General features: G+C 43.0%; 1 protein-coding gene across 7 annotated transcripts in view; it reads right to left on the bottom strand.

The window, feature by feature from the left end:
- The window catches only part of Abcc9 (ATP binding cassette subfamily C member 9), a 112,472-nt gene that overhangs the window by 72,858 nt on the left and 12,496 nt on the right, over positions 1 to 27,118 (bottom strand). For 5 of the 7 annotated variants that reach the window (XM_029478465.2, XM_021164328.3, XM_029478463.2 and 2 more), the window contains exons 6-15: positions 25,651 to 25,817; positions 23,426 to 23,668; positions 21,275 to 21,457; positions 19,168 to 19,326; positions 18,300 to 18,455; positions 15,710 to 15,844; positions 12,274 to 12,436; positions 9,442 to 9,482; positions 8,387 to 8,529; positions 1,599 to 1,707 (exon numbers count right to left, since the gene is read on the bottom strand). In XM_029478465.2, the coding sequence (XP_029334325.1) occupies positions 1,599 to 1,707; positions 8,387 to 8,529; positions 9,442 to 9,482; positions 12,274 to 12,436; positions 15,710 to 15,844; positions 18,300 to 18,455; positions 19,168 to 19,326; positions 21,275 to 21,457; positions 23,426 to 23,668; positions 25,651 to 25,817 (1,499 nt within the window). The remainder of the gene's footprint in view (positions 1 to 1,598; positions 1,708 to 8,386; positions 8,530 to 9,441; positions 9,483 to 12,273; positions 12,437 to 15,709; positions 15,845 to 18,299; positions 18,456 to 19,167; positions 19,327 to 21,274; positions 21,458 to 23,425; positions 23,669 to 25,650; positions 25,818 to 27,118) is intronic. The other 2 variants (XM_085839797.1, XM_029478466.2) reach the window with 1 other exon arrangement.

Here is a 27,118-nt window from a genome sequence, read left to right as displayed (position 1 = left end):
CAGACAGACAGAGATAGACAGACAGAGAGTACACACTGAACTCCATTAGTTCGTCACCATATTCACCACAACTGCAACAAAATGCTAACCTGATGCATCATCTCTTGCGCGTGTTGCTACCGTAGCCTCTACTCACCGCCCAGTTCCCCTCTTCAGCCTGCTGACCTCACTCAGTAACCAAAGTTAACTTTTGAATAATAAGTAAAATTACACTGTGCTTGGAGTCCCAGCATTTGGGATGTGGAGGGAGGAAAAACAGGGATCCAAGGTCATTCTCAGCTACCTAGTTCCAGGCTAGTCTGGGATACATGACACCCTGTCTCCCAAACCCAAAATAAACAAAGCCAACATTTCCAATAGCCCTTCTACTACATTTCAATAAAATCTAAACCCTTCTCATGTTCTACAATCCCCTGGGTCATTATAACTGTGTGTCATTTTTCTTTTTGTCACCAGGCTCTAAACATACTGCCCTTCTATTCTTTATCTAAACCAAATCAATCCACCACTCAAGATCTTCACGAGGTAGTCTTCTGAAAAATGCCTTTCCGTTCCCCAGTGTCCCTCCGAATGACACGCATCAGTGAGGTTTCAGCCCCAAGGCTGGCTCCTCAGAAGTGCCATCAGGCAGATGATCACCCTAATTTACATGCTGCCTTTTATTTGATGCCTTCCTTCATTTTTTTATTCACACAGGAAATGGTCTTATTTTTTGTTTGTTTGTTTTGTTTTGTTGGTTTGGGTTTTTTTTTTGGGGGGGGGGGTTCTAAGACAGGGTTTCTCTTTGTAGCCCTGGCTGTCCTGGAACTCACTTTGTAGACCAGGCTGGCCTCGAACTCAGAAATCTGCCTGCCTCTGCCTCCCAAGTGCTGGGATTAAAGGCATGCACACCACCGCCCAGCAGGAAATGGTCTTGTAATTTCAAACTAATTTATCTTTTGACTCCTGCTGCAAGAAAACAAATCATGCTGGGAGAGACTTTGAGTGCCGGTTCAGAGCCACAGCCTAGCTCTTGGCATCAAATACAAGGTAGCCCGTGTGTCTGGAAGCCTAGTGGATGGAGCCCGTGACAAGTGGTTGCTTTCTATTGCATGGGACACATGTCCAGAACACACTGACTGCCTCCAGACTCTTTGCAGCTATTGAATAGATGTTTGTGGTAAGGACAAGTGAACCTGCTGGCCTAAAAGCGACAGGACTCAGCTTTACACTGTCTCACATCCTTCCTAATCTTATGACTTTGTTCAAGCCCCTGATGCATGCAAAGTTGGCGTGCTGAGATGAAAATAAAAACAGGTAATAGACTGCATATGTTAAGCTAAAATACATCCTCAGAAGTGGGTAAGAGCAAACAACCACTCAATTCCCTTTTAAATCAATCAGAGGGTTATTCTCTCCCAATTTATAGAGGCAGTGTTTCTATATCTGTATTTTAGATGTGAGGATTTATTTTTGTAGGCGCAAGTAGCCATTTTTTTCACATAGATTTAGACAAACAAAAGTTATAGTTTCTTCTAACTGAATCCATATGAAAACATATAATTAGTTTGGACTGTCCTCTGTATGGTAAAAAAAAAAAGAATCCAAAAGCCACTTACCACTCCGGTGTGCTTCTTACAGGACTCGAAAGGCAGCGTGCCCTCCCCGGCCCTCCAGCTGTCCTCACCAATCTCATCGCTCAAGAGAAACTCATTCAGCTTTTGAACACTGTGGAAAACAACCAACAGACGCCGTATCAGGGAACCCTATGAGGTAACTGTCTAAGAAGAACGTTGACTATATCACTGTGCGTCTTCATTACCAGCATCTGCTGCCTATACCTGTTCTATCCATCTTGAAGGACAAGTGTTCGTTTTTTATGAGTGCAGGCTGTCGCTGCCATGTGCTCTCATGTTTTAAAATGTGGGATCTGAAGAAACACCCTGGTCACCCACGAGATTATCCCTGAACACGCTCATTCTGAAGCTCTGAACACAGACCCAAGCGCCAAGACCAGACTCAGGAGTCTGAACCTCTGGGTCTAAAAGTGTCTGGAACACATTGCTATATGCACGCTTGTCCAATGACTCAAAGGATAAACAGTGATTCATACAGTCTATCTGATGCATCCAATTCTCCATGTCTCCTTTCTAGTATGTGCACAGATCTCACTGAAGTTTTTACAGTTCATAAACCCTAATGTTGCTGCACGTCAAGAGGCCATGAGTCCTCAGCTGTACTGGGAGTGGAAAGAACTTTCTCTTCTCTACGTAACATCCTGTCCCCCTAGCTTTGTCAACCTGACACACCCTAGAGTTACCTGAGATTGGTGTCTCAGTTGACAATCTCCTAGATCAGGTTGACCGTAGGGATTGTCTTGATTGTGAGTTGATGCAGAGGGGTCCAGCCCACTGTGGGTGACCCACCATTCCCCTTGGCAACTATCCCCAAGCAGAATAAAAAAGCTAGCCAAGCATAGCCCCCTAGTTGAGCCAGCAAGCAGCATTCCCCTACGGTTGATGCTTCAAGCTCCTGCCTTGACTCTCCGCAATGATGGACCGTGATGTAGTATTGAAAGCTGAAAGAAACCTTTCCTTCCTCTAAGTTGTCTTGAACCAGAAAACTTTATCATGGCAACAGAAATGAAACTAATACACATCCATTTTTGGTGCTTCCATTTATTATGTATAGAGATGGTGCCCAATGCTAAACCTCCAAGCCTCCCTGTTCTCTTCTTCTAGGCCGTCCATTAGACTGTGAACACCTTTAAAAGTGAGGTTCTCTGCGTTCTGGGTCTATCTCAATGTGATTGTTGTGACTCCTCAGTGATGTTGGTGAGAGATTAGTAGGTAATTAAGAGTAAAGCCCCCCCCCCTTATATGAGGTCCTCGCAGGAACCATTGAGACAAATAACTATGGGAAATGCACAAAGCCTGGCCAAAGGTAAAGCAACATCAGCCTGGCTACCAGGGTTGTTCTTTACACTACAAAGCTATTGATGTGAGGTGCCTGCTGTGAGGTATAAAATGGCGCCTCTTTGCCTTCCGGCATCTTCCCCATCATCTTCCAGCCGCATCCCCTGATAATCCTGGTGTCAGAATCATCTCTCCATCCACATAAAACCACTGCTGGTCTTCCAAGTACACTCTAGGGTACTTACCCCTCCCTTCTACAGCCTGCTCCCTCTGATAAACTTCCTTTTCCCTCTTTCTCCCACTAGTCAAGAGCCACTTAGCCCTTTAGAGCTATGGAGCACAGCCATGCCCTTAGGCCACCAGGAACCAGACAGCCTCCCTTTTCTTTCAAGAACTGATGGCCATCTCAGGCCACACCATTCTGTGTATAGGGATCCCTTTGGCTTCCTTGCCTCCTGAAGTTCAGAGTGAACCCTCTGCTCATGTCCATCGATCTTTCTTCTTTGGAATTGCTAAGGCAGCTGGTCTACTTGAAGTGTTTATCAGAGAATGTACACCCACGGGCAATGCTTGGGCATTAAGTGGTAAAGATGGTGTCAAATGAGTAAAACTGGAGTTTGTGCAAAGACCTGCGGTATTTAGGCTGTTCTGGGCCATTTCTATGCACTTTCTAGCTTTTATCAGTCTTCAGAAGCAGACAATATTATGCTATTCATTTGATAAACTGAGCCCCAGATACAAGCAGACAACATCACACATGGCATTGAACGAGTACTCTACGCCTAGAGTTTGAATGTAGGCATGTCTGATACAAGTCAGTTTGCTAACCTGCCTTCACCACTGTTAGGGTCAGTCCTCTGCTAATGTCTCATCTGTTCAGATAATTGACAAATGTGCTTGCAGTTGTATTTATACACGTTCACCTGCTCACTTCTCAAATACTACTTTGGTTTTTTAATATTTATTCTGATTTTTACTACCCATCTGTTATAGCTGCGTGTATGTGAATGCAGGGAGAATAGAAGAGAGTATCAGATTCCCTGTAGCTGGACTAACTGGAAATGGCGAGCTGTCTGACGGGTTCTGGGAACTTAACTTGAGTTCTCTAGAAGATCACTGTGTGGCCTTAACCACTGACTCATCACTTCAACCCCTCAAATAGGACTTGAAACCCTTGGACAGGTGTTACATTAATGCAGAATAACCAATTGTGTGACCAATAGCTGCATAGTTTTTGATAGTGATTATGAAGCCTTGTCAATTATAATACAGAGACCTGGCCAAGGTATAAGCATGCCTGATAATAAATATCAATAACTATTTATTTTACAGATGGTGATATGGGAGACTTGCCAAGCAGAAACAGCTCCGACAGGCACATGAGAGGAAAGACAAAATTGTTCTTGTTGTTTTTGTTGCTACTTGGAAATGAGAGATTTCTTTAATAACAATTTTCTCCTCTGGCAAATAACATCTTTGGACATAGTTACTGCATTACACACCAAATACCAAATACCTACAAGGAATATTACATATTCTACTCCAGAAGGGAAAACACATAAATTATTTCTATGGAAGTAAAGTAACTTTAGCATTGTGGGGAAAAAAACCACTCTTATTCAACTAGTTTTTGTTTTTAGGGCAGGATCTCAGGTAACCCAAGACGGCCTAAATTCAGTATGTAACAGAGGGTAACTCCTGTTCTTCCTGCCTCTACCTCCCAAGTCCTGGGACTCCGAGGATATATCACCATCCCTGTTCTTTTTTATAAAAATTTTATTTTTTATTTTAATTTTATGTGTATGGGAGTTTTGTCTGTATGTAGTTCTGTGTACCACCTGTATGCCTGCTACCTGCAGAGGCCAGAAGGTGTTTGGATTCCCTGGAACTGCAGTCAGGTTTTAAGTAACAAGTGACTTCTCTTTAGTCTGTTTTGTGGCACTTTGCCCTAAAACTCAAACAGTGTGGGTGGGTTGAGGCTGTGCCAAGACATCATGTGCCAAATAAAATTTGCCTCTTTGTCCCACTTTGTTATAAACATAACAGGTGTGTGGCATGTGTCTGTGTGTACATGCTCCACCCTGTGACTGTGACAAGGGCACCTGGCTACTGAACTGAACTATTTGAAAAGAAAGTGTAGGGCTTGGCCTGGAGCAAGGAACTCCTCGTGGCACTGAGTTTCCTCGGGTAAAGAGCTTCCAAGCTTCCTCATGCACACAGAGCAGAGCTATATGAGTTTGCTTCAGCCCATTCTAACCCACCACATTTCTGAATGCACTTACGAGTCCAGTAGAGAGTGTATAACTTCTAAGAGCCCTGAAGAGATATTTCAAAATCAGCTGACTGAAGTCTTAGTCTCCAATTATAAACAGGCAGCTCAGCTCACTGCTGGCCAACTGGCATTTGAGACTAGTCACGGGTTCCCAGGCACTGAAGCAAATGCAGAGGCCAGTCCACACTGGGAAAATGCTTGTTTGGGTTCCCAGAACTAGTACCCAGTGGGAAAAATATCTGGCCACTTGTGTTGACCCACCACCTCTGTAGGACCTGCAAATCAACCCAGAACGTTATTTTAGAGAAGAGAGCTTTTAGAAGCACATTTTGTTTGGCCTCTGGCTTGGGGAAGCTGGCCTGGGGCCCTGAAAGTATGCTGGGCTTTATCAGCCTGGCAAATGCCTTTTCCCCAAGAGGGATAAAGTGGGAGGGCTATGATAAATTCACAGAGGGTATTATCCACCTTCCACCTCACTAGGATTTATTAGCAGGATTGTATACTGTGGGTTTGAAGAAGAGCCCTTTTATCTTTTTCAAATCAACTCTCAAAGTCCTTTTAATGTTTGGCAAGCTCCTTCTTTCAGAGCCATGATATGTTGTAAGTTATAGGCTGATTTTCACTTCAACTTCTAGCGCAAAGCCAAGTTTCAATTAATTAAGACTGCAACCCTGGAAGGGGTGCCCATTAAATAGAGAAAATGAAAATAAGGACCAAAATAGAAGACTCTGGCCGTTTATCAATTTTATCGTCTGAAGCGGCTTCCCTTCCAGAGTGTGGCCTAATTTGGAAGCATGGCTTCGGGACTTCAGTCAGTGATCTATGCAAGCCATCCCTAAGGCAGAACAATGAGAGCAAAAAGGAAGGTAGCTGAGGCCAGAGGGTCTGAACTCTAAAGTCCAAGAGCTTCTGAACAATTACTGAGAGTCTGGTTCAGAGAAGAGGACTGACGCTCTGTTAGGTTACCATCCCCCCACTTGGCCCTTTCCAGGATAGAGTCACCTGCGTAGTGAGGTGTCAAGCATTTAGTCACTGAAAAGTTCATATAAACTGCTGCCTACAATCAAGGTATTGAGCATAAAACTCTAGGTTTCTCAGTAACGCATGAGCCTTGTGGAAATTATTATTTTGAAGTGTTCTACATTGCTGTCGATGGCAGAGTGCACCCTTAAGTGTTCAAGTTTTCTTCGGTGTCAAGGCATGTAGATATTTCTTTCAAAACTCATATACAAATATGGCAAAGGCTGTCTGCAGCACACGCTGGGATTCTATAAGCTATATCAAGATGGCAAAGTGAGAATAAAATACAACGTCAAGATTGCCTTGTTTAAAAGATGGTCTAGGACAGCAGATGGTGGCACAGACAGCACAGTGTGGCTTGTCAACATATTTGTGTCTATGGTACAAAGGGAAGAAATGGGAAATGGTTACCATCACATAACACATGCTCTGATAGCCACACGTCACGGCAAATGATAACTGAGACAGTCTACCCTGGCTGTAAGCATATTTAAAAGAGAAAATGAACAGTTTTCAAGTCTTTCTTTTTTCAGTGACTATGAGCTAGAATTTTTTTTCTGGCAGATTAAACTACAATCCAAGCAGCCTATTCTGTTGGTTTGGGAATCTCCCATTACTGCTGGTACACCTGTAGACTGGTTCCGCTGCAGTGGGAAACATCATGGTAACATTGATAATATATTAAATATACGTGCAAGCTTTGACCTGTGTCACATCAAAAGAAAGCACCATCACCATCTTCATGATGAACCTTTAAGGTACCACCATAGTTATCACCATCACTTATAGAAATCTGGCCTAACCCAACCACCAGAGCAAACTGCAAAGCAAACAGAGCTGTTCACTGCCTTGACATTAAACATATTAGGGGGATATATAAGATATGCTAAGTGTTCAATAAAAAGCCGATTATTCAATAAATGTGATTGTTTCTAAAGAGTGGACTGTGGAACAGCTGGTAAGAAGGATCTTTCTCCTGCAGCAGGTGAAAACAAATGTAGAAACCCACAGCCTGGACAATGCACAGAGTACAAGAGATCTTGGAACACAGCCCCAAATGGAATGTTTCCATCAAATCCCTCCCCTCAGAGTTCAGGGAACCCCAGAGGAGAAAGAGGAGGAAGAAGGGTGTAAGAGCCAGAGCAGATGGAGGACACCACACAAACAAGGCCTCTACATCAATATGAGCAAAGCTAATATGAACCCACAGAGACTGAGGCAGCATACACAGGGCCAGCACAGGTCTACACCAGGCCCTCTGTGTACATATTAAGTCTCCAGTTTAGTGTTTTATGGGATCCCAGACTGTGCAAATGACTGAGTCTCTTCTTATTCCTTTTCTTGGGTTCTTTCCCTTCTGTTGGTTTGTCTTGTCTGAGTTCCATGTGATAATTTTTGTTTTATCTTATTATATTTTATTTTGTTATTATTAAAAAAAATCAAATGGACAAAATGAACAAATGGAAATGGAGCCACTGAGGTAAAGCTGAACAACTGAACTCTCCTTTATACCTACTGGGGAAGGGAAAAATCAGCTTTCTCCAATAACGTGACTTTGGGTATATCAACCACTCCAGAATAGACCTCTCGTGTTCAGGGGTAGTTGGCCAACATGTAAGGGACTCCACAGTTTGTGTGTGTGTGTGTGTGTGTGTGTGTGTGTGTGTGTGTGTGTGTGTGTGTTTTATTTGTTCATAGTTTGGTGCTTTGAGGGAATGGTGATTTTATTTTTTTCCTGGTTTGGGGTAGGGGGTGGAATGGATATTTGGATCTGGAAGTTCCTAGGGAAGGGGAAGAATATGATGAAAATATATTCAAATTGAAAATAGTTTCAAACAATAAAAATATAATGATTAAAAAAAAGAAAAAAGTAAAGTGCCCAAATCTACAAGAATTTTATAGGAAATGAAACACTGTGTGTTGACGTCATCAGCTTCTAACAGTGGGAAATCTTTGCACATCATTTTCATGGCTCCCTTCGTACTTTTGTGAATTTATCAGGCACTAATCATACCATCAATAATCAAAGGAACCAGGACTGTTTAGTGCACACCTGATGAAGGCTTTGACTGTGAATCACACCTGATGAAGGCTTTGACTGTGAATCACACCTGATGAAGGCTTTGACTGTGAATCACACCTGATGAAGGCTTTGACTGTGAATCACACCTGACGATAGCTCTGACTGACGGATTCATACCTGATGATGGCTTTGACTGCGAATCTGACCACCGTGGACAGCAGGAAGAGCGGTGTGACGAGGATGTGGAAGAGAGACAGAGAGGCAAAGGCCTCTGCAGGCTTCAGGTTGTTTCCACTGGCATACGCATGTGTCACAAATGTCTGCACGCACATACAAAAGGGTTTATTTAGTGGTATGCATGCTGACACTCAACTTAATGAACCTAGCGAATCCTACTGTGCTGGCAGGTCCACTGAAACCATGAGAAGGAATTACTTCAGCCCAAACTCACAGCCAGCATGAAATACTCAAACAATACTGGCTATTGGTGAAGGCATAACGGTTTGCATGTGATCCTCGCAGTAGACTAGAGAGAGAGACAAATCGGCTTATTTATGGAATAGGAAAGTGACTTCTATCAAATTACTATGTAGGGAAGAATAAACTGGACAGAGAACTCAGGGTCCCCTACATCCAGCCAGATACATTCCAAGCAGCCCAGACTCCCTATTCTAAGCAAAGAGAATGTCTAGCAATGCAAAGGTCTCTACTGTGCATCTGTATTAACACTTCCACATGGAGTCCAGTGAAGACCTATTCACCCTGGTAAAAACCATGAGGCTGAGTTTGGCATGTTAGTGAGAAAGAGGATCATTTAACACATCCTGGTTTCTAATATGAGCTATTTTGCTATAAGAACATATGAGAACCAGGTATGATCAAGTTGGAGACTTTACAACCACTGCTAGTTTTAATCCCAGAAGGACATTTGCCTACATTTGGGAATCATTTTTATTGTCCTGGCTAGGAGAGGTACTGATATCTAGTAGGGTAGAAGCCAGGGACACCACTGTTTATATTAATGCTAAGGGTTTCCTCTTACAGCAAAGAATTATCCAAACCAAAGTGACCATGGTGTCATGGCTGAGCAATCTGGACTAGAACCACTGGGAACTACGGAGAAGGAAGAGGCATGGGAAGTAACAGTCACGGCCGCCCACACACTCTCTGCCGGAAGTCATTCATGAGCACCGAGCTACTTCTATTTCTAAATGGAAGAAAACGTGTCTTACCGCAAGAACAGCTGCGATGGGAATTGCTGCGTTCATGAAGACTGTGGGAAGAAATCAGATGTGTTACACCACTGACTTCGAAACCATTCTCCTCCTGACCTCGAAACCTTTCTTCCTCCCTCCAACCCCCACCCCATCACTGAACACAAAACCATTCCCTCTCCGTCAATGACCTCGGAAACCATTCTCCCCGCTTAACTTAGTCATCCACTATTACTTTTACTCTCCGTGTAGACAAGAATGGCAGAGCGCAATCAGAGTGCTCTGCCTGGACTCGCCAATCGTCCCTGGGGGCTTTCTCCTCATCTGTAGTTGTATGTGCTCCCACATACACATTTTAAGCAGAAAGTAATTTTCTTTAATTAGGGATTATGAATTTTTTCTTATTAAATGTTCCAAGCAACAGAATTCAGATAAAATAATCCTCTAATGGTGCAAATCATTACAATATGTAAAATGTGCATTTTTGATAGCATTTACAGGTTATATTTCCTTTGGTCTCCTGAACAAATTTTAAGTTATGAAAATTTTGTTATTATGAAGATGTAAATGAGAATTTGACATTACTTCATGTTCAGAATCCAACAGGGGTTGTTAATTTTCACTTTCCTACCTTTCAATTAATAATTGCCTTCCTATCTTCCCCCATCCTTTAAACCACAGCGCAAAGGCAACTCAGAATTTTAGAGGGTTTAGCATAGTGTGTTTTTTCTTTTGTTTGTTTTTCTTGTTGTTTTGTTTTGAAGATTGAGTGATACATTTTTAATTTGTTTGTTTGTGTGTGTGTGTGTGTGTGTGTGTGTGTGTGTGTGTGCATGTGTGTGTGTGCCTGAGTGTATGTATGTGCCTTACATGTATGCAGTTCCCTGAGAATGCCAAGAGAGGGCATCAGATCCTCTGAAACTGCATTTACAGATTGGTGTTAGCCACCTGGGAACTTAACCCAGGTCCTCTTGCAAGAGCAACAAGTACTTTTAGCTGCAGAGACATCTTTCACTTTGTAGCTCAGGCTGGACTGAAATTTACTATGTAGCACAGGCTGGCTTGAATCTGAAGGCAATCCCTCTACCTTAGGGTCCCAAGGGCTGGGCTATAATTATATGCCACCAATGATAATAGTGTTTGGGTCACAGTAAAACCAGGTAGATGTTTGTAAGGATCCTCTTTGGAAGCCACAGGATTTTATCAAGTCTGGCACCACTGTTATGTAGACATGAGACCCTGTGAGTGTGGAGACTTTTTCATGACACATAAAATAGAGCATGCCCTGCCCTCGATACTGACTACAATTCCACTTCAGAATAGTGGTGCATACCATCACAAACTTCTTAAGCCATTTACAACTCAAAAGAAAATAATAAACAAACTTCCCATGTCTTTAAAGATCTTTGGGAACAAAATGCCTCAGAAATAAAATCAAATATGAATAGGTGGCATTTGATTAAGTCCATATGAATTAAACTAATACAGGCCCTGTTGTGCCTGTCCTTGAGACCTTAGAGAAATAACAAGCTAAAGGGAGACCATGGAAAAAAGGTAAACAGAGGTCAGGTCACAGACAGTTAAGACTAGGCATAAAATTAGTCCCTGAACAGACACCCATTACCCCAGCCTCCCACTTCAGTACTATTCCACTAAATGATCACAGCCCTCTACTCCCCTTTTCCGTGAACATTCACAGGATTCCTAACTATACTGTATATAAACCCAGTGTTTTCTGGACTCAGGGTCGTTTTGCCAGGCAGGCGATCCAAGTTCAAACTTGAAACAATAAAAGACTCTTTTGCAAGTTGCAGCGGACTTCACAGTTTTGGGGTTCATCTGGGTTTCCCATGGACTCAGGGCACAACAGCCCAAAGCTCTAGAAAACACTGAGTCTGTACTTAGAGACAGATACACAGCATACAAAAGTTCTTAAGAACCTACTAGAAAAGCAGGTTGTGTGCCAATAAAGTTTGACTTCTTTCACTTGAAAGGTTTTTTTCTTCCCTAATTGAGTCTTCAGGTCAGTCTGCCAGAAGTGCCCTCAAAAATAGATAACCACTGGGCGTGGTGGCACACGCCTTTAGTCCCAGGACTTGGGAGGCAGAGGCAGGCAGATTTCTGAGTTCGAGGCCAGCCTGGTCTACAGAGTGAGTTCCAGGTCAGCCAAGGCTACACAGAGAAACCCTGTCTTTAAAATAAATAAATACATAAAAAATAGATAACCAAACCAAGAGCACCTACTTTTAAAAGATTTAGAGATTGAAATAGGCATTAGCATGATAGTCACGTCAATTTAAAGAAATAGCTGCCCTTTTACTGGGAAGCAGCTGACTTTCCTGCTGTGAAGAATGAACATCTCACCGGGAGCTCAGACCACCAGGTGAGACAGCTCAGCAGGTAAAAGCACTCGCTGCCCAAGGCTGGAGACCTGAGTTCATCCCTGGCAGCCACTTAAGGTGAGCGGTGAGAACTCACTCCACAAAGTTGTCCCCTGACCTCCACACACATGACACTAGTGTGCATGTCCACCACATACATGCCACTAGTCTGCATGTCTACACACAATCATCAAATTACATAAAATAAAGTCTTAAAAGTAGCAAAGATCTCAGTCTATAAAGTATCACAGCCAGAAACACCGTGCAAAGGGTTAGCTTCAGGTCTCCCGGACCGTAGCCCTGTACTTGCACTGGTCTTTATCTTTGGTGTGAAGAGCATCGTGTGGTCAGTGGACACTGGGTAAAACTGTATAGACTCAGCTTCCATTGAGGACTAGAGAGTGGCATTGGTTATAAGCCAAACTTAACCCTGTGCACAGTGGTCACTCGGCGTGACAGCAAGACTCACTGGAAAGCGACGTGTAGAGCGCGAAGGTTTTGAGGCTGGAGAGCTCCTTCATCCGTGTCTCCTCCACGCTCTTGCAGAAAATGTGCTCCCAGGCGTACAGCTTAAGGAGCTTGATGCCCTTCAGTATCTCATTCGTCTTCTTCAGCCTCTCGGTGGAATAATCCTAGAAGGCAGAGGAGGACATTGGCAAGATGCAGCCAATGGCACACAAGAGGCAGGGCCCAGAGATGCTCACGCACCTTCAGGAGGTCTTGGCTCTGACTGGCACAGCCAGGAATCGCATGAGAAAAATCTCAGGGGTAGCTCAGGCTCACTGTGATGCAATCTCAACTTCACTCATTCTGACATTTTAGGTCAGCATCCGAAGTAATGGGTTTCATCACGGCCTCATCATACATATGTGCCATTATACTGTGTCTCTGTCTGGCCCCCTCCTTCCTCTCCTCCTCACATCCTCTCTTCCCTTCTGCGGGATCCTGTTCCTCTCCCAATCGATCCCACCTTATGCTTTTTTACTACATGTGCTCCAACACCCTCTCTATCCTTTCTCCTTTAAGATATCTTCCTCTCCCAATATAATTTCCTTTTAGTATTGTGACACATACATAAATGCATATATAGACATATGCATGCATACACAAATATGCACATACATACAAGTGCACACACACCACCATGCACACAGATACATTACACACATATATGTGCACACACAGAAATGGACACACATGCATTAATATATATTATACATACACCTGCACAAGCACATACCTACACACATATACACATTCACATATATACATATGCCACTCACACACGCACGTGGACACACGTGAATACACACAAATGCACACAAAATATAAAATGCTTCTTCAGGTTGTGTCATCCACACCCAGGTGCTAGACACACAGTCTTTGAATCATGCCAACTTTAGTGTGTGTGTTGCCAATGCAATAATATTCCTTGGCTTTAAAATGGAGAAGTGAAGAAGGAGATCTTTCTAGAAACACACACGCTTCTCTTTCTTTAGTTTATATAAAAGTGAGTTTCTTGGCTTCACATGATATCCTCAAGTAACAGTGCAGGTGAGAGAAGAATGAGTGCTAACACTTGATGGGCTTGAGATAGCCCCAGTTGACTGCACTCTGCCTTCAACACCAACACAGAAGGACAAGTGTGATGGACTTGAGATAGCCCCAGTTGACTATACTCAACACCACCACAGAAGGATGAGTGTGACCTGAAGGCATGCACTTTGCTTCCTCTTTGAAGCTGTGAGGGGCTAGTGTGGGATGAGTTCACATTTTTCCTCAGAGACTTGTAGTTGAGCCTGAATCTACTTTCAGCATATTTCTGTTACTTCTTTATATGTTCTTGTCTAAAGCTAAAAATCAGAGTGACTTCAGAGGAATTTGTGGTGGATTTAATGTTCTCAATTTGATCATTAGTTTAACTGCCTCCACCAACTCAATAGTATGCTAGAACATCCAACGAGATACAGGAATCTCCACAACCATCAAAATAGAGTGAAGGGCAGACAGAAGAAAGCAAGGTGGCCATTTGGCTGTATTTTATTTGTCATTTTTGTTTCTATGTGACCTTAAATGCCTATCAAATGATTGCTCGTGAGCAGTGAAATTTAAGACAGATGTTTGAGGGGTGACCTGTCTCCATTTGTGCTGCTGTTCCATGTCTTTCTGTGTTTGAATGCTACAGTAAAAGGGGAGGTGGCTCAGAGAACCGTGAAGACAAACACAGACACAAGGAGTCACCTTGCCTGAGCAGCAGACAAACAAGAGGGGTTGGGGGTGGGGGCAATACAATCTGCCACTTGTATAGCATACAAGCCTCCTTGTCATAGTAGAAATGCCAACTGAAGGAGCAATGCTTTTGGTAGGAGCACCCCACCTGTCTGATTTACACACAGCCTTACTCAACATCCCCACCTGTGACGTCTGATTTACACACAGCCTCGCTCACATTCGATCAAGCTTTGTTCTAAACACTCACTGGCAATAACATTACTGTTTGCAAATGGTTGTTTGCAAAAAGCCAATGCTTGCTCAACCAAAATGATTTAATGGTAGTAAAATTAATTCAGAAAGTGTCAGTAAGGACTGTCTACTCATGACCATGAATACACTCCATGGGATTCACTGTCACCAATAGGTTTCAAGCAACCACACATACCATTGTCGGGAATTGAACTTCAGATGCATCACACTTGATCTGTGACTCCTGCTCAATTCATTTCTTCTGGGTCATAACTGACACCCAAGGCTTAAGAGTCATTTTTGACAAGTTTCTTTTTCTCTTAAAAGATCCAACCAGCTGTGATGGTGCACACCTCTAATCTCATCATTGGAGAGACAGAAGCAGGTAGCTCTCAGTGAGTTCAAGGTCAGCCTGATCTATATTAGTGAATTCCAGGACAGCCAGAGCTACACAGTGAGACCTTGTCTCAAAACAAAACAGAAGTCCCAAGGGCTTAGCACCTGGGAGTCTCACAGTGAGAAACAAAAACAGTCAAGTCTCAAGTTTTCATTCTACCTTTTCAAGCTGCTCTTCTGCAGCCACTATGGAAACCAGTGCGGGAGTTCTTCAAAAAAGACTCAAGCTATAGCTATCACAGGATCCAACTATAGCATCCCTGACTACACACCCAAATGACTCCACCTGACCACATCACAGAGACACTTGCACATCATTACCAATACAACATCAATCACAGTAGGTGAGTTTTCCACCAGCAGGGGTATGGATAAAAAAATGTGTAGAGATACACCATAGATGTCATTCCACCAAGAGGAAGAACAAAATTACATTCCTGGCAGGACAATGGGTACAAACTGGAGATCTTCATATTAAGTCAATTAGATCAGACCCAAAGTGACAAATGCTATGATTTCTGTCATCTGTGAGTCCTAGATTTTACAGAGATGCGTAAAATTCATCCATGTGCATGCATGGCTTGAAATTAGATGTGAGGCTGTACAGACGGACGAAGGGGTTGATGGGAGAGGAAGAAGGAAGCACAGGTGATGCCGACAGAATATATTCAACATATACTGAATACCTGAGTGAACTTTACTATGTAGGGTGACCAGCCACCAGACTAAAAGTACTTTTGGAGTAATAAAAGTACACATTCACTGAGCAAGAATATAAATGAGGCCAGGAATGGTAGCACTTTAATCCCAGCATTCAGGAGGCAGAGGCAGGCAGACCTCTGTCAATTTGGGCCAGCCTGATCTACAAAGCCAATTTCAGGCCAGCCAGGCTTAAAGGTTACCGGTTTGGAAGCAGGGGAATAAATGAAATGCAATGATTTCGAATTGATCCAGATTGAGATGGATTGGCCTCTTATATTATAAAAGTGTACAAATCAAACCAAGCGGCTCAGCTCCCTAACAGGGTTCCCAAGGACGCGACTTACCAGAGTGCTCTTCTGAGCCTCCGCCAGCTTTGTGGCAATGAAGTACTGAATCGGTGCAAGGAGCACAATGACCGCAGCACCAACCAGTGCACTGGACCCAAGCAAATTGTAGAGCAGGATCACCCCCATTATGATCTAGGAGGGAGGAGGGGAACGGGAGAGTGAGCAGGGCTGCAGGAGCCGGCGGGGGGACAAATGCTGTCATCGAGAATTGACATTCTTTTTTTTTGTTTGTTTTTGTTTTTTCACTCAGTACTCCAATTTTTATTCATTGACTATTCAGTTTTACAGTCCCTCTTTTTCTAATGTTTTATTTTTATTAGATATTTTCTTTATTTACATTTCAAATGTTATCCCCTTTCCTGATTTCCCCTCTGAAAACTCATTATCCTACCCCCCTTCCCCTGCTCACCAGCCTACCCACTCCAGCTTCCCTGTCCTGGCATTCCCCTACACTGGGGCATAGAACCTTCACAGGACCAAGGGCCTCTCCTCCCACTGATGTCCAACAAGGCCATCCTCTGCTACATCTGTGGCTGGAGCCATGGGTCTCTCCATGTGTACTCTTTGGTTGGTGGTTTGGTCCCTGGGAGCTCTGGGGGTACTGGTTGATTCACGTTGTTGTTTCTCCTATGGGACTGCTAACCCCTTCAGCTCCTTCAGTTCTTTCCCTAGCTCCTCCATTGGGAACCTTGTGCTCAGTCCAATGGTTGGCTGCAAGCATCCAACTATATAGTTGTCAGGAACTGGCAGAGCCTCTCAGGAGATAGCTATATCAGGCTCCTGTCAGCAAGCACTTGTTGGCATTCACAATAGTGCCTGGGTTTGGTAACTGTATAAGGGATGGATCCCCAGGTGGGGCAGTCTCTGGATGGACATTCTTAATTATCATGTGAAGTTTATCTGGGGATTAATTCAACTGTAACAGTTGGGTTTTGCTAAGACTTCTTTGGGACAGGCAAGGAATGTATTTTCAGTATGTTTGTTAATGTGTACAACTGGTATTGGACCAACCTATTTCAAGAAGCTGCAGAACAGCCTCCTGGTGTTTCTGGCCCTAAAATGCAGCTCTAAACTTGAAAAAGAAATAACACCCAGAGGTGGAAAAGGCCATCACCAACTATGAACTTGATGCTTTAGCTTCTCTTGGACTTGCCCCAACTTTCCAAGTAGTGGAAATGAACATATTGGCAGCATTCCACATGAGCATATTAGGGCCACTGGGGGCCAAGGGCTACCTACCTGGTGACCCTCAAAGCCACTTAGGACAACAAAGCTAGTAGCCAAACCTGTGGAGAAATCTGGGTGTGTGACAAAAACCTGTAATCCCAGCACCTGGGAGGTTTAGGCAGAAGGATTGCTGTGAGTTCAAGACCAGCTAAGACTTCACAGGTGAACTTTAAACCCAATCAAGCAAACTTAAATAAAACAAACAAATAAAACCAACCAGGTATAAAATCTCTTGGGCTACTTTATCACACAGAGTTTTCTCTTTTTAATCAAGTTTTTATTTTTTGTTTCTGACATTGGTTTTGAACTTGCTACATAGCCCAAACTGGCTGAACTAGCCAAGGCTGGTTCAGGCTTGCTATCTATTATGTTCAAACATTTGTATTTTATGGATTTGAATTTCCACTAAAAACAAACTATAAGTAATATTTGTAAGAACTTGCACTTTTATTATTTATACACTTTGAGTAAGTGTAGTGTACAGTGCAAGTTTCAGCATAAAGATGAAAATTTTTGAAATAATGAAAAATACCCATGGCAACCCATATTTTTACAGAAAAATAACTGTAAGTGCTTCTTTGGCCATTGTTTACCTGGTGGGATGAAAGCCACATCTTTAAAAAAAAATTATATTTTTGGTTGTGAGCCTAGCCTTTATCGGCTGAGCCATCTCTGCAGCCTCCAGGACAGCCAGGGCTATACATAGAAACCCTGTCTTGAAAAAAAAACATAAAACAAACAAACCAACAAAAATTTAAAATACTAGTTTATATAATATATAACCAAATAGCACTGCAGCTCATCACAGTCCAACCATCTTATAAAGCTGACGTCTTGCCATCTGCTGTCAGGTGAGGCCATGGGCTGGTTGGAAGTGACCACTATAGATCAGATGTGCTGTCAGAATGAAAGGGTTCAAGCCTGGGTGTGGATCTGGACAGTGATGCTAACAACTGGTAGGCTCCCAAATGCCTTGAAATGCAAGACCTTGTTTCCAGATGCCTCAGATCTAGTGACTTATTTAAACCTGACAACTTCCACAACTGTGTCAAGAAAATATGGGTACTATTCACAGTGCAGTTAAAGAATTATCACGTAGAGGGGCTCAGCTACTGTGCATGCAAGGGGCACCACAGGCATTGGAATGTAAGCAAGGGGCACCACAGGCATTGGAACGTAAGCAATATAATCCCACACCCTACTTTTTAACCTTCTAACATCCCTTAGTCTCATATTCCTTGTCTACAAGGGCCTAAGAGCACTAGAGTATTCCAACAGTCTAACCTTCCCGGAGCAAAGCATCCTCAGCTCTGATTGTTTTTTCCCCCTGCTACGGAGCATCTTATGTCTATTGATCTACCTGAACAGGCATGGCCCACAGATTGGGACACAGGAACAAGAACCACATGAGCTGATTGGTTTCTATGGCAACCAAGTTGTTGATCTGTCCCAGGGTCATCTCCCCCATGGATAGGTTAGAAGTCGAGAGTCGAAGGATTTTATTGTATATCATAGCCTATAAGGAAAAAGGGAAAAGATGAAGACCAGACTGCAAACTGGAAATACTAGTCAATTAATAATGTCTAACTAATAATTGAGATGATAATTATTAATTTTTTGAAAGTATACGTTTTTCTACCTTCTCAAAAGTAATCATAATCTTAAATATGAGCTTGTGTTTTCTAGAATTATAACATACACCCAACTTTAAGCATATAAATAGCCATGGGGATGGTAGATGCAAGATTTTTAAAGTATCTTTCTTACTGTGTTATTTTGAAAGTTCCCTATACATTAATCCATGTTTCTCTCATTAAGTAAAAGTTACAGATCTGAAAGCCAAAGGGGGGATATGAGAAGGAAGGGGGGTCCAAAGAGAGGATAACAAAAAGGTGATTGAATATATGCAACCCAAAAACAGAAGGAGGGAGGACAATATACAGGGGAGGAAGAAGGAGAGAGGGGAAGGAGGAGGGAAGGGGAGGAGGAGAGGAGGGGGAAAGGAGGGGGAGAAGAGGGGAAAAAGAAAAACAATGTATAACAGAATGTATGTATGAAAATGTCGCAAAGTCCACTATTGTAAGTGGTAATTTTTAAAGTAGATCCTAGAAACTCATGGCTATCATATTAAAGTGAACACAGCGACCACTCTGGGCATTCCCTGGCTGGCTAGTGTGCTTATCAATACACAGTGCATGTCAAGAACAAGGTTCCCATGTTCTGCATACCAGCAGAGCACCACGGAGGTTGATGCCGGTCTCTATGGTCACGTAGTAGGAAGCCTGCAAAAAGGTCCTCTGTAGGATAAGGGCCAGGAAAAGCAGGACAGCCAGCACATGGGCGTTTTCCAGAAATTCCTTTGATGAGAGTGTCTCTTGAAACATATCCTAAAAGGGAAAAAGGAGACAAATCTGAGCCAGTCTTCCCATCTGCCAGATGTTCAGTTGCATTTATTAAAGTATACATGACTCTCAACTTAAAACTCAATGCTCTCACGATGCAAGCATCCATCTTGCCTTGGGATGGGGGGCTCACATTGGCCTGGAGCTCATCAGTTGGGCTCTCCTGGCTGGTGGGTGAGCCCCAGGGGCCTTCCTGTTTCCACTTCCCCTGTGCTGGGATGGCAATTATAAATCACCCTGGGTTACCGACTGGGATAACTTTCCCCAGGTTCTATGTATCTTGATTCACATGAATGAAACCAATTTTAAACCGTTTTATTTATCTCACCCCTGTGTCACTTCCAGGAAGAAATTATGACTTGTGAAAAATTATCTTAGTAGAAAACTGACTGAGTCCGCAGGGATATAAAGCATTGGTTCAGCTTCGTGCACAACAGTAGCAGGCACTAACAGTGAAGGAGATGTGTGACAATATTAAAGACATTCTTCATTTTTATTACTGAAATTTAGTGCTGTGAAGGAGTATATAGAACAAACAGGTTTTGTAGTTCTGACTCTGTCATAGTGGTCACCTCCCCCTCTTCCTCTTCCTCTTCCTCTTCCCCCTCCTCCTCACCCTCCTCCTCACCCGTCTTCATCATCCTCCTCTTCCTTCCCTCCTCTTCCTCCTCCTCTTCCCCCTCCTCCTCCTCCTCCCCCTCTTTTCACCTCCCTCCTTTCCCCTCCTCCTCCTTTTTAAATAGTCAAGTGAATAAAAATGTAATCGTCAATGAAGTGTAAGACCCTAAGCTATTTTTGTGGCTTCAGAATGGCCGTTCTAACTGCAGGGAAGATCACTGAGATGGATAATTTGGGATTAGTCAATGCTTGTTTGAATAGCCAACAACAACAACAACAACAGATGTGTGAATGCATGCCAATAAGATGTGTTTTTATAAAGTCTAATAAAAATATGCTTCTGTTTCCTTCCTTATCTGTCTTGAGTGTGCATTTGAACCTCAAGTCCTACCCCATCTTCATTCTCCTGGCCCTGCAGTTCAGGTGTAGACTGCCAATAATTAATTTTTGCACAAAGCTCCTCAACACAAATGGTGCTTATTAAATGTTTATAAGCTTCAAATCCTAGAAATAGTTTCTGGGCAAATACATTCATTGAGTGTGTGTGTGTGTGTGTAATTTCTCCTAAAAGAAAAATTTTTTCAACTTAAAAACCATTAAATTCCTCAATAAATAAGCATACATGAATTGTGCATTAATAAAAAGTGACAATTGCAATGTAATCTTCCAATAATGTGTTTCTTTTCAAAAGTACCGTGAACCAGGCAGGCAAGATGGCTCAGCAGGTGAAGGTGCTTGCCACCAAGCCTGATGGCCTGAGATCAATCCCAGGGTTCACACAGAACCTGCTCTATGCCCATAAGCTGTCATTGACCTCCACATGTCAGCTATGGCACCTACATGTCCACACACTGCCATGATTTCAATAACAATGTTGCCCATAGGCTCATATGTTTGAGTAGTTGACCTGAGTTGGTGGAACTGGTCAGGAAGGATGGGGAGGTGTGGCCTTGTTGGAGGAGGAGTGGCCTTGTTGGAGGAGGTGTGGCCTTGTTAGAGTAGGTGTGGCCTTGTTGGAGGAGGTGTGTCACAGAGAGAAGGCTTTCAGGTTTCAATAGCCCATGCCATTCCAAGTTAGCTTTCTCTCAATCTCATGCTTGTGGATCAAGATATAAGTTCTCAGCTACAGCTCTAGCACTATGCCTGCCCGCCTGCTGCCACACTCCCCACCGTGGTGGTCACAAACTCACCCTTTGAAACTGTATGTCTACAATACATTCATTCTTCTTTTAAGTTTCCTTGGTCGTGGTGCCCTCCCAGAAATACAAATGTAGCTAACACAAACATAAATAAAATTTTAAAAGCATGCACTTACTCTTGTTGTGTTAGTCTTTTCATTTACTCGCTGGACTATTCCAGATATGCAAAGAGGACCAGCAAACCCCAGCAAGTCAGCCAAGTAGCGGAATGTGCTGCTCAGCAGGATTGGTCTCCCAAAAGCTCTGTACATGGCCAGCCATATGGAGGGAGTCCGATTTGGATGATCGGCAGCCTTTTTCTGAAACAAACAATAGACTGAAGTAAAACCTTAGGACCGCAGCTGACCTCGCTCGGCAGCTGAGATGTACTCTCTGAAGTCCCAATGATAATTGTGGAGACTTCAATGCAGCATGGGAACATCTGCATCTTTGCATTTTATGCAAAAGGTAACTACTGGGCCCGCCACAATGAAACCGATACAAAGCAGTGTACAAGTCAGTTCTACACCTCTGTTCTTAGTGGTCAAGGGACGACACAGGATTCTTAAGGACAAATTCATACTGTTATGAGGTTCCAATCAAGTTTCCTTTCAAAATTACTGTGAATAGGGCAGACAAGATGGCTCAGCGGGTGAAGGTGCTTGCCACCAAGCCTGGTGAGCTGAGACCAACCCCAGGGTCCATGTGATGAAGAGAAAGAACCCACTTCTACAAGTTGTCCTCTGATCTTCGTATATAAGCCATGGCATGAACATGTCCACACACAAATACACTATAGTGATTTGAATAATAATGGTCTCACAGACTCATGTGTTTGGATGTTTTGTATTTGTTAGTGGTTCCCAATCACACTCCTGTAAGCTAAAATGCATTATCGCACATCATTTATCTTCCACATTTTCTCAGCTTCATAAAGAGGAGTTCGTTCATTTTTAAATTGTTGGAGGCTGTGTATGAAGAAGGAAAAATGGATACATGCTTAAGGAAACCATTGACTCACACATCAGCCATGGTTTTTAAAGACTTTAAGACCTGAACATCGATGGTGACACAGAAGCCAACTCAACATGGTGGAAGGCTGTAGGGCTGACTTAGCTGGTAAACTGCTTGCCCTGAGAGCTTGAGGACCAGAGTTCAATCCTCAGTAACCACATGAAAAAAAAGTCAGGCATGATGAGCCGAATTCCTAACACTGAGTAGGCATCCCTGGTGCTTGTTGGCCAGCCAGCCAACCCCATGGGGGCTGGAGGTGGTAGATGCAATACTTTCCTCAAGGAAAACCAGAAAAGTGACTCAGGCCCATTCTTAGCAACCTTTTCCTGCAATAGCAGTTTCAAAACACAAGATTCTGAGACACGAGGTCATTTTCATCATTTACCATAAACACTTAGTTGATTTTCACTTAGAACTGCCAAAAACCCTCTAACAGATTCAGCGGGGTCAACATTGTAAAGATGGTTGCAACAAAAACACATCTAGAGCTGGGTATCCCACCCAGGACTGTTTAGAATAGTAACAGGATGGATTTCAAACATCGGAAGATGGGAGTGAGGAGCAAATGGGATGAAGATACATTGTATCCATGAATGAATTTGTCAGAGAATAAAGCAAAGGTATCAATAGCTCATACGTTTTAATTCTTCTCAAGTATCTTTGAGTAACTTTTCTATGTTCATTAATAAGCACTTCAAAGAAATCTCACATAAATTATCAACAAACACTGGGTTCTGTGCTTCAACGTTTAATTTGAATAGTTTCCAAGTTTGAAGCATAGACATTCTAGGATAACAGGTTAGTTACATGGGATTGTTCAACTTCAGGTTTTGTATACATGGGCGTTGTGCCTTCTGCGTGTATGTGGATGGACTATGTGTGGGCATTGAATCTCCTGAGAATGGAATGTCAGATGGTTATGAGCTACCCTGTGGGTCTTGAGAGTCAAACCCAGGACCTCTGGAAGAGCAGCCAGTGCTTTTAACCACTGAGCCAGCTCTCCAGACACAGAGCTTAGTTTTAATGTGTACTTGAGCACATGTCCCAGAGAAAAACAGTTATGTGATTAGTGACAACAATCATGACATCTCTTTATTTCATTAGTCCTTCCCCTTTGTCCCCGGAATCGTAATTAACAGAAAGCCAAACTACTGGGTGAGACAGAAGGAGAACACCTACTTCCCCTTGGCCACAGATATTATTTGAGCTTTGTCCCTTGGTATTCGCAAGGCCTATTCTGTGTGGTTAGGGGTGTATAAGACAAGTGCTGTTACCTTCTGCTCTTCATAGGCTTCCTTTAGGCAGACATAATTCGTCACTGCCCTCATCGCTATCGGCAACTTTCCAATCGCCTTCAGATCAATAGGTTTCCTGTGAGCTGATATGATAAGTGTGTTCATCCACCAGTAAGTAGCTTTGGACAGTAAATTCACAAATGGCTGGAGGAACCTCACACCCAGGTCCTGGAGGTCTTCCGGAGGCTTCACTTTCTGGGGATTCATGAAGAAAACATATCTCTGCGGGTAGGAAGAATTCCACAGTGTGACCATTAGCCTACTTCTCTCTCCCCAGATTAAAAATGAACCCACAGCCCTCTCTACATTTTCACTTAAGGCAGCCAAAACTCGTGCTTTCATTTATGATTCTGTCCACTGCGCTCTGAAATATCCTTTGCAATGTCTCCTCCTTGTTTTCCTTATTTTAACCAGCAAGTTGCCAGAATTTCACATTGAAATCACTTGGAGACAATCCTGAAAAATCAATTAGACTTTTTAAAAGAGCTTGTCTTTATCCTATGATAGGGTTAAATTAATGAAGATTGTTCTATCGTTGAGATTTTAACACCATTATTGAATCGCATGGTTTGGCTGATTCAACTGTCTACTGTCCAGTTTCACTGGCAATTTATATCTTTCTACTCACAAAGTTTTTTGATAGAAATAAATATTGAAAACCTGCTATTTGATAGAAATAAATATTGAAAGTATTAGTAGAGTCTCACACTGTGACTGACAGCATCGAGAGCAGAGAGCACAAAAGGATTGAAAGCACAGGCTTCACATCTTCACCGTAGCCCTCACTGCTCTGTTTTAGACCTGGACCTAAAGTAACCACTATAGAAGCTTCGTCAGGGAAATGAGCAGAGTAGATGAACCTTATTTTCTCTGTAACGATCAACTTCAAGATTCATGTTTTGATGAACCCAGATTTGCCTTTGCCAAATCATGGATGGAGAAATCTGTGGATGAGGAGATCAATCACTATCTGTGAGAGTTTAAATATAGTTTCATTTCACACGGACACTGAGAAGTGAGTGGGTGGTATAAGTGGGAATGAGCACACACACATACACACACTCACACAAGCACACACACACACAAGCACATACACCCTCACACACATACACACACTCACACACAAGCACTCACACACGCACACTCACACATAAGCACTCACACACACACACACACAAGCACTCACACACACACTCACACATAAGCACTCACACACACACTCACACACAAGCACTCACACACACACACTCACACACAAGCACTCACACACACACACTCACACACTCACACACAAGCACTCACACAGAAGCACACACACACATACACACACTCACACACAAGCACACACACACACAAGCCACACACACACACTCACACACAAGCACTCACACATACACACACTCACACACAAGCACACACACACAAGCCACACACACTCACACACAAGCACTCAAACACCCACGCACACATATACACACTCACACACAAGCACATACACACACACTCACACACAAGCACTCACACACACACACACACACACACACACACACGCTAATAAAGTTGAGTATTTGGTCCCAAAGCGGTGAAACCACTTCAGAAGGATTAGGAGACACAGCTTTGTTGGAGGTGGTGCGCCACTGAGGGTAGACTTTGAGATTTCAAAATACCATGTCCATTTCTAGTCTCTGTCTCTGTGTCTCTCTCTGTGTATCTCTGTGTCTGTCTCTCTCTATGTCTCTGTCTCTCTCAGTCTCTCTCTCTCCTTCCCTCTCTATCTTTATTTATCCATCTATCTATCTCTATCTATCTCTATCACTATATGCTGTATGCTTGTGTATCAAGATGTGAGCTCTCAGCTACTGCTCCAGAGCCATGCCTGCCTGCCTGCCTGCCTGCCTGCCACCGTGCCCCTACCATGATGGCCATCGACTCTAACCCTCTGAAACAGTCATTAACCCAAATGAACCCTTCCTTCTCTCAGTTGCCTTGGTCACAGTGTTCTATCAGAGCAATGGAAAATAACTAAGACTAAGGTCCTGAAATTCAGTGGGTATTTTAATTTTATGTTTACACACATAGATCGCATATCCTCCCCACCCCCCCCGCTCCCCTCTGGTTAAACACTATTTAATTCCTGAATGGCTGTAATCTTTAATGCTGAGGTCTTCACTGGCAGTCATCACACAAATGCAATTGGTACTCACTCTGACCCGGATGACATTGATCTCCACAGCCATCAGCAGCCCATTCAAGATGACCATCACTCCTGTGATGCAGAAGCGCAGGTCTGACACTCCCCACCCCAACTGCCAGTATTTGACCAACTTTATCGTCTTTGTAATAAAGGCCATTACCCAGTACAGGAATAAAGCTGCAGAAAGAGAAGGGGGGGGGGATGGTCAAGGTTCACTAATACTTAAACACAAACACTTTTTAAGTATTTCATTTGCGGACAATGTCTTCAATAGGAAACAACATGTGTGTTGAAGTGTGCATCATGGGTTTTGAATTGAAAGTATGACATAGGATGAGACATGGGGGTCAAGGTTCAGTCTTTTGCATGTGGATATCCAGTTTCCCTCAGCCCCTGTTATTGAAGAGACTGCCTTGTTCCCAGTGCGTTTCTGTGCCTTTGTGCAGAATCATGTGGCTGTTAGAGAACAACATCGTTTCTGAACTTGATATCCTCTTTCAATGGCCTGACTCTTTTGAAACCAATGGCGTGCCATTTTGATTTACTAGAGCTTGGTGACATCTTCTGAAGTCATGTGATGCCCCTGCCTTGCTTTTTTCCCTCAATACTTATTCAGTTATTTGATATCTTTTATTTAGTCAGATGTGAGGAGAATGGCCTTGGGGTTTTGACAGGGGTTTCATTAAATCTATAAATTGCTTTGGAGCGTGTCAGCACTTTGATCATCTGATCCGTGAAAGTATGAAAATAAGCTAGAAATATTGAGGACTTCCACTCCAATCACAGGTATTTTAAAACTGTTCCTACACTCCTCGTCTCTCAGTTTCCACATGCTCTGAGTCCAAGCACGGGTCATCTGGATTCTCTCACCAAACAGCAAGCTGCGTGATGACAGCGGCTGGAGGTCAGCCCAGGACAGGCTGACTTTGAACTTCTGTCCTTGCCATTCTTTGTTGGATCCTCCTTGAGCTCAGGAGACTATGGCGGACTAAGGATACTGAGCACAGACACAGTACAGTCACCTTTGAGATTCTCTATTCTGTCTCCTAGATGTCCCCGGGTGCTTAGAAATTAAACCAAGTATGTCTAGTCCATGTGAAAGGTGAGTTCCTATGCACACTAGAGAATACCCCAACTGAATTATAATGAAAATTCTATTACCATAAGTCCCAACTATAATTCATAACAAAAATCTATTACCTTATGGAAAAATTAAGAAAAAAAACTAAACTAAGAATAAATATTGTAATTTTACATGTTTAGTTCTGGGAAGGTTCATATCAGTGTTTTTACCTTAAAGGGTAGAGAAAGGAGGACAAAGAACAGAATCAGAAACAGAAAGGCAGCCAATGGAGAGTGGGCAAGGATGCCACCCACAATGAACAACCAGCAAAAGGAGCACACTCGGGAGGGAACACGGACAAAACTGACTCTTCCACAGGATTGCAGCAGACTGGTAATTCTCTGGCCAGATTAGA

The sequence above is a fragment of the Mus caroli genome, unplaced genomic scaffold (genome assembly GCF_978045245.1).
Source record: "Mus caroli unplaced genomic scaffold, Mus_caroli_1 scaffold_7, whole genome shotgun sequence".
Classification (NCBI taxonomy): Eukaryota; Metazoa; Chordata; class Mammalia; order Rodentia; family Muridae; genus Mus; species Mus caroli.
This window is presented reverse-complemented; position numbering and strand designations above follow the sequence as displayed.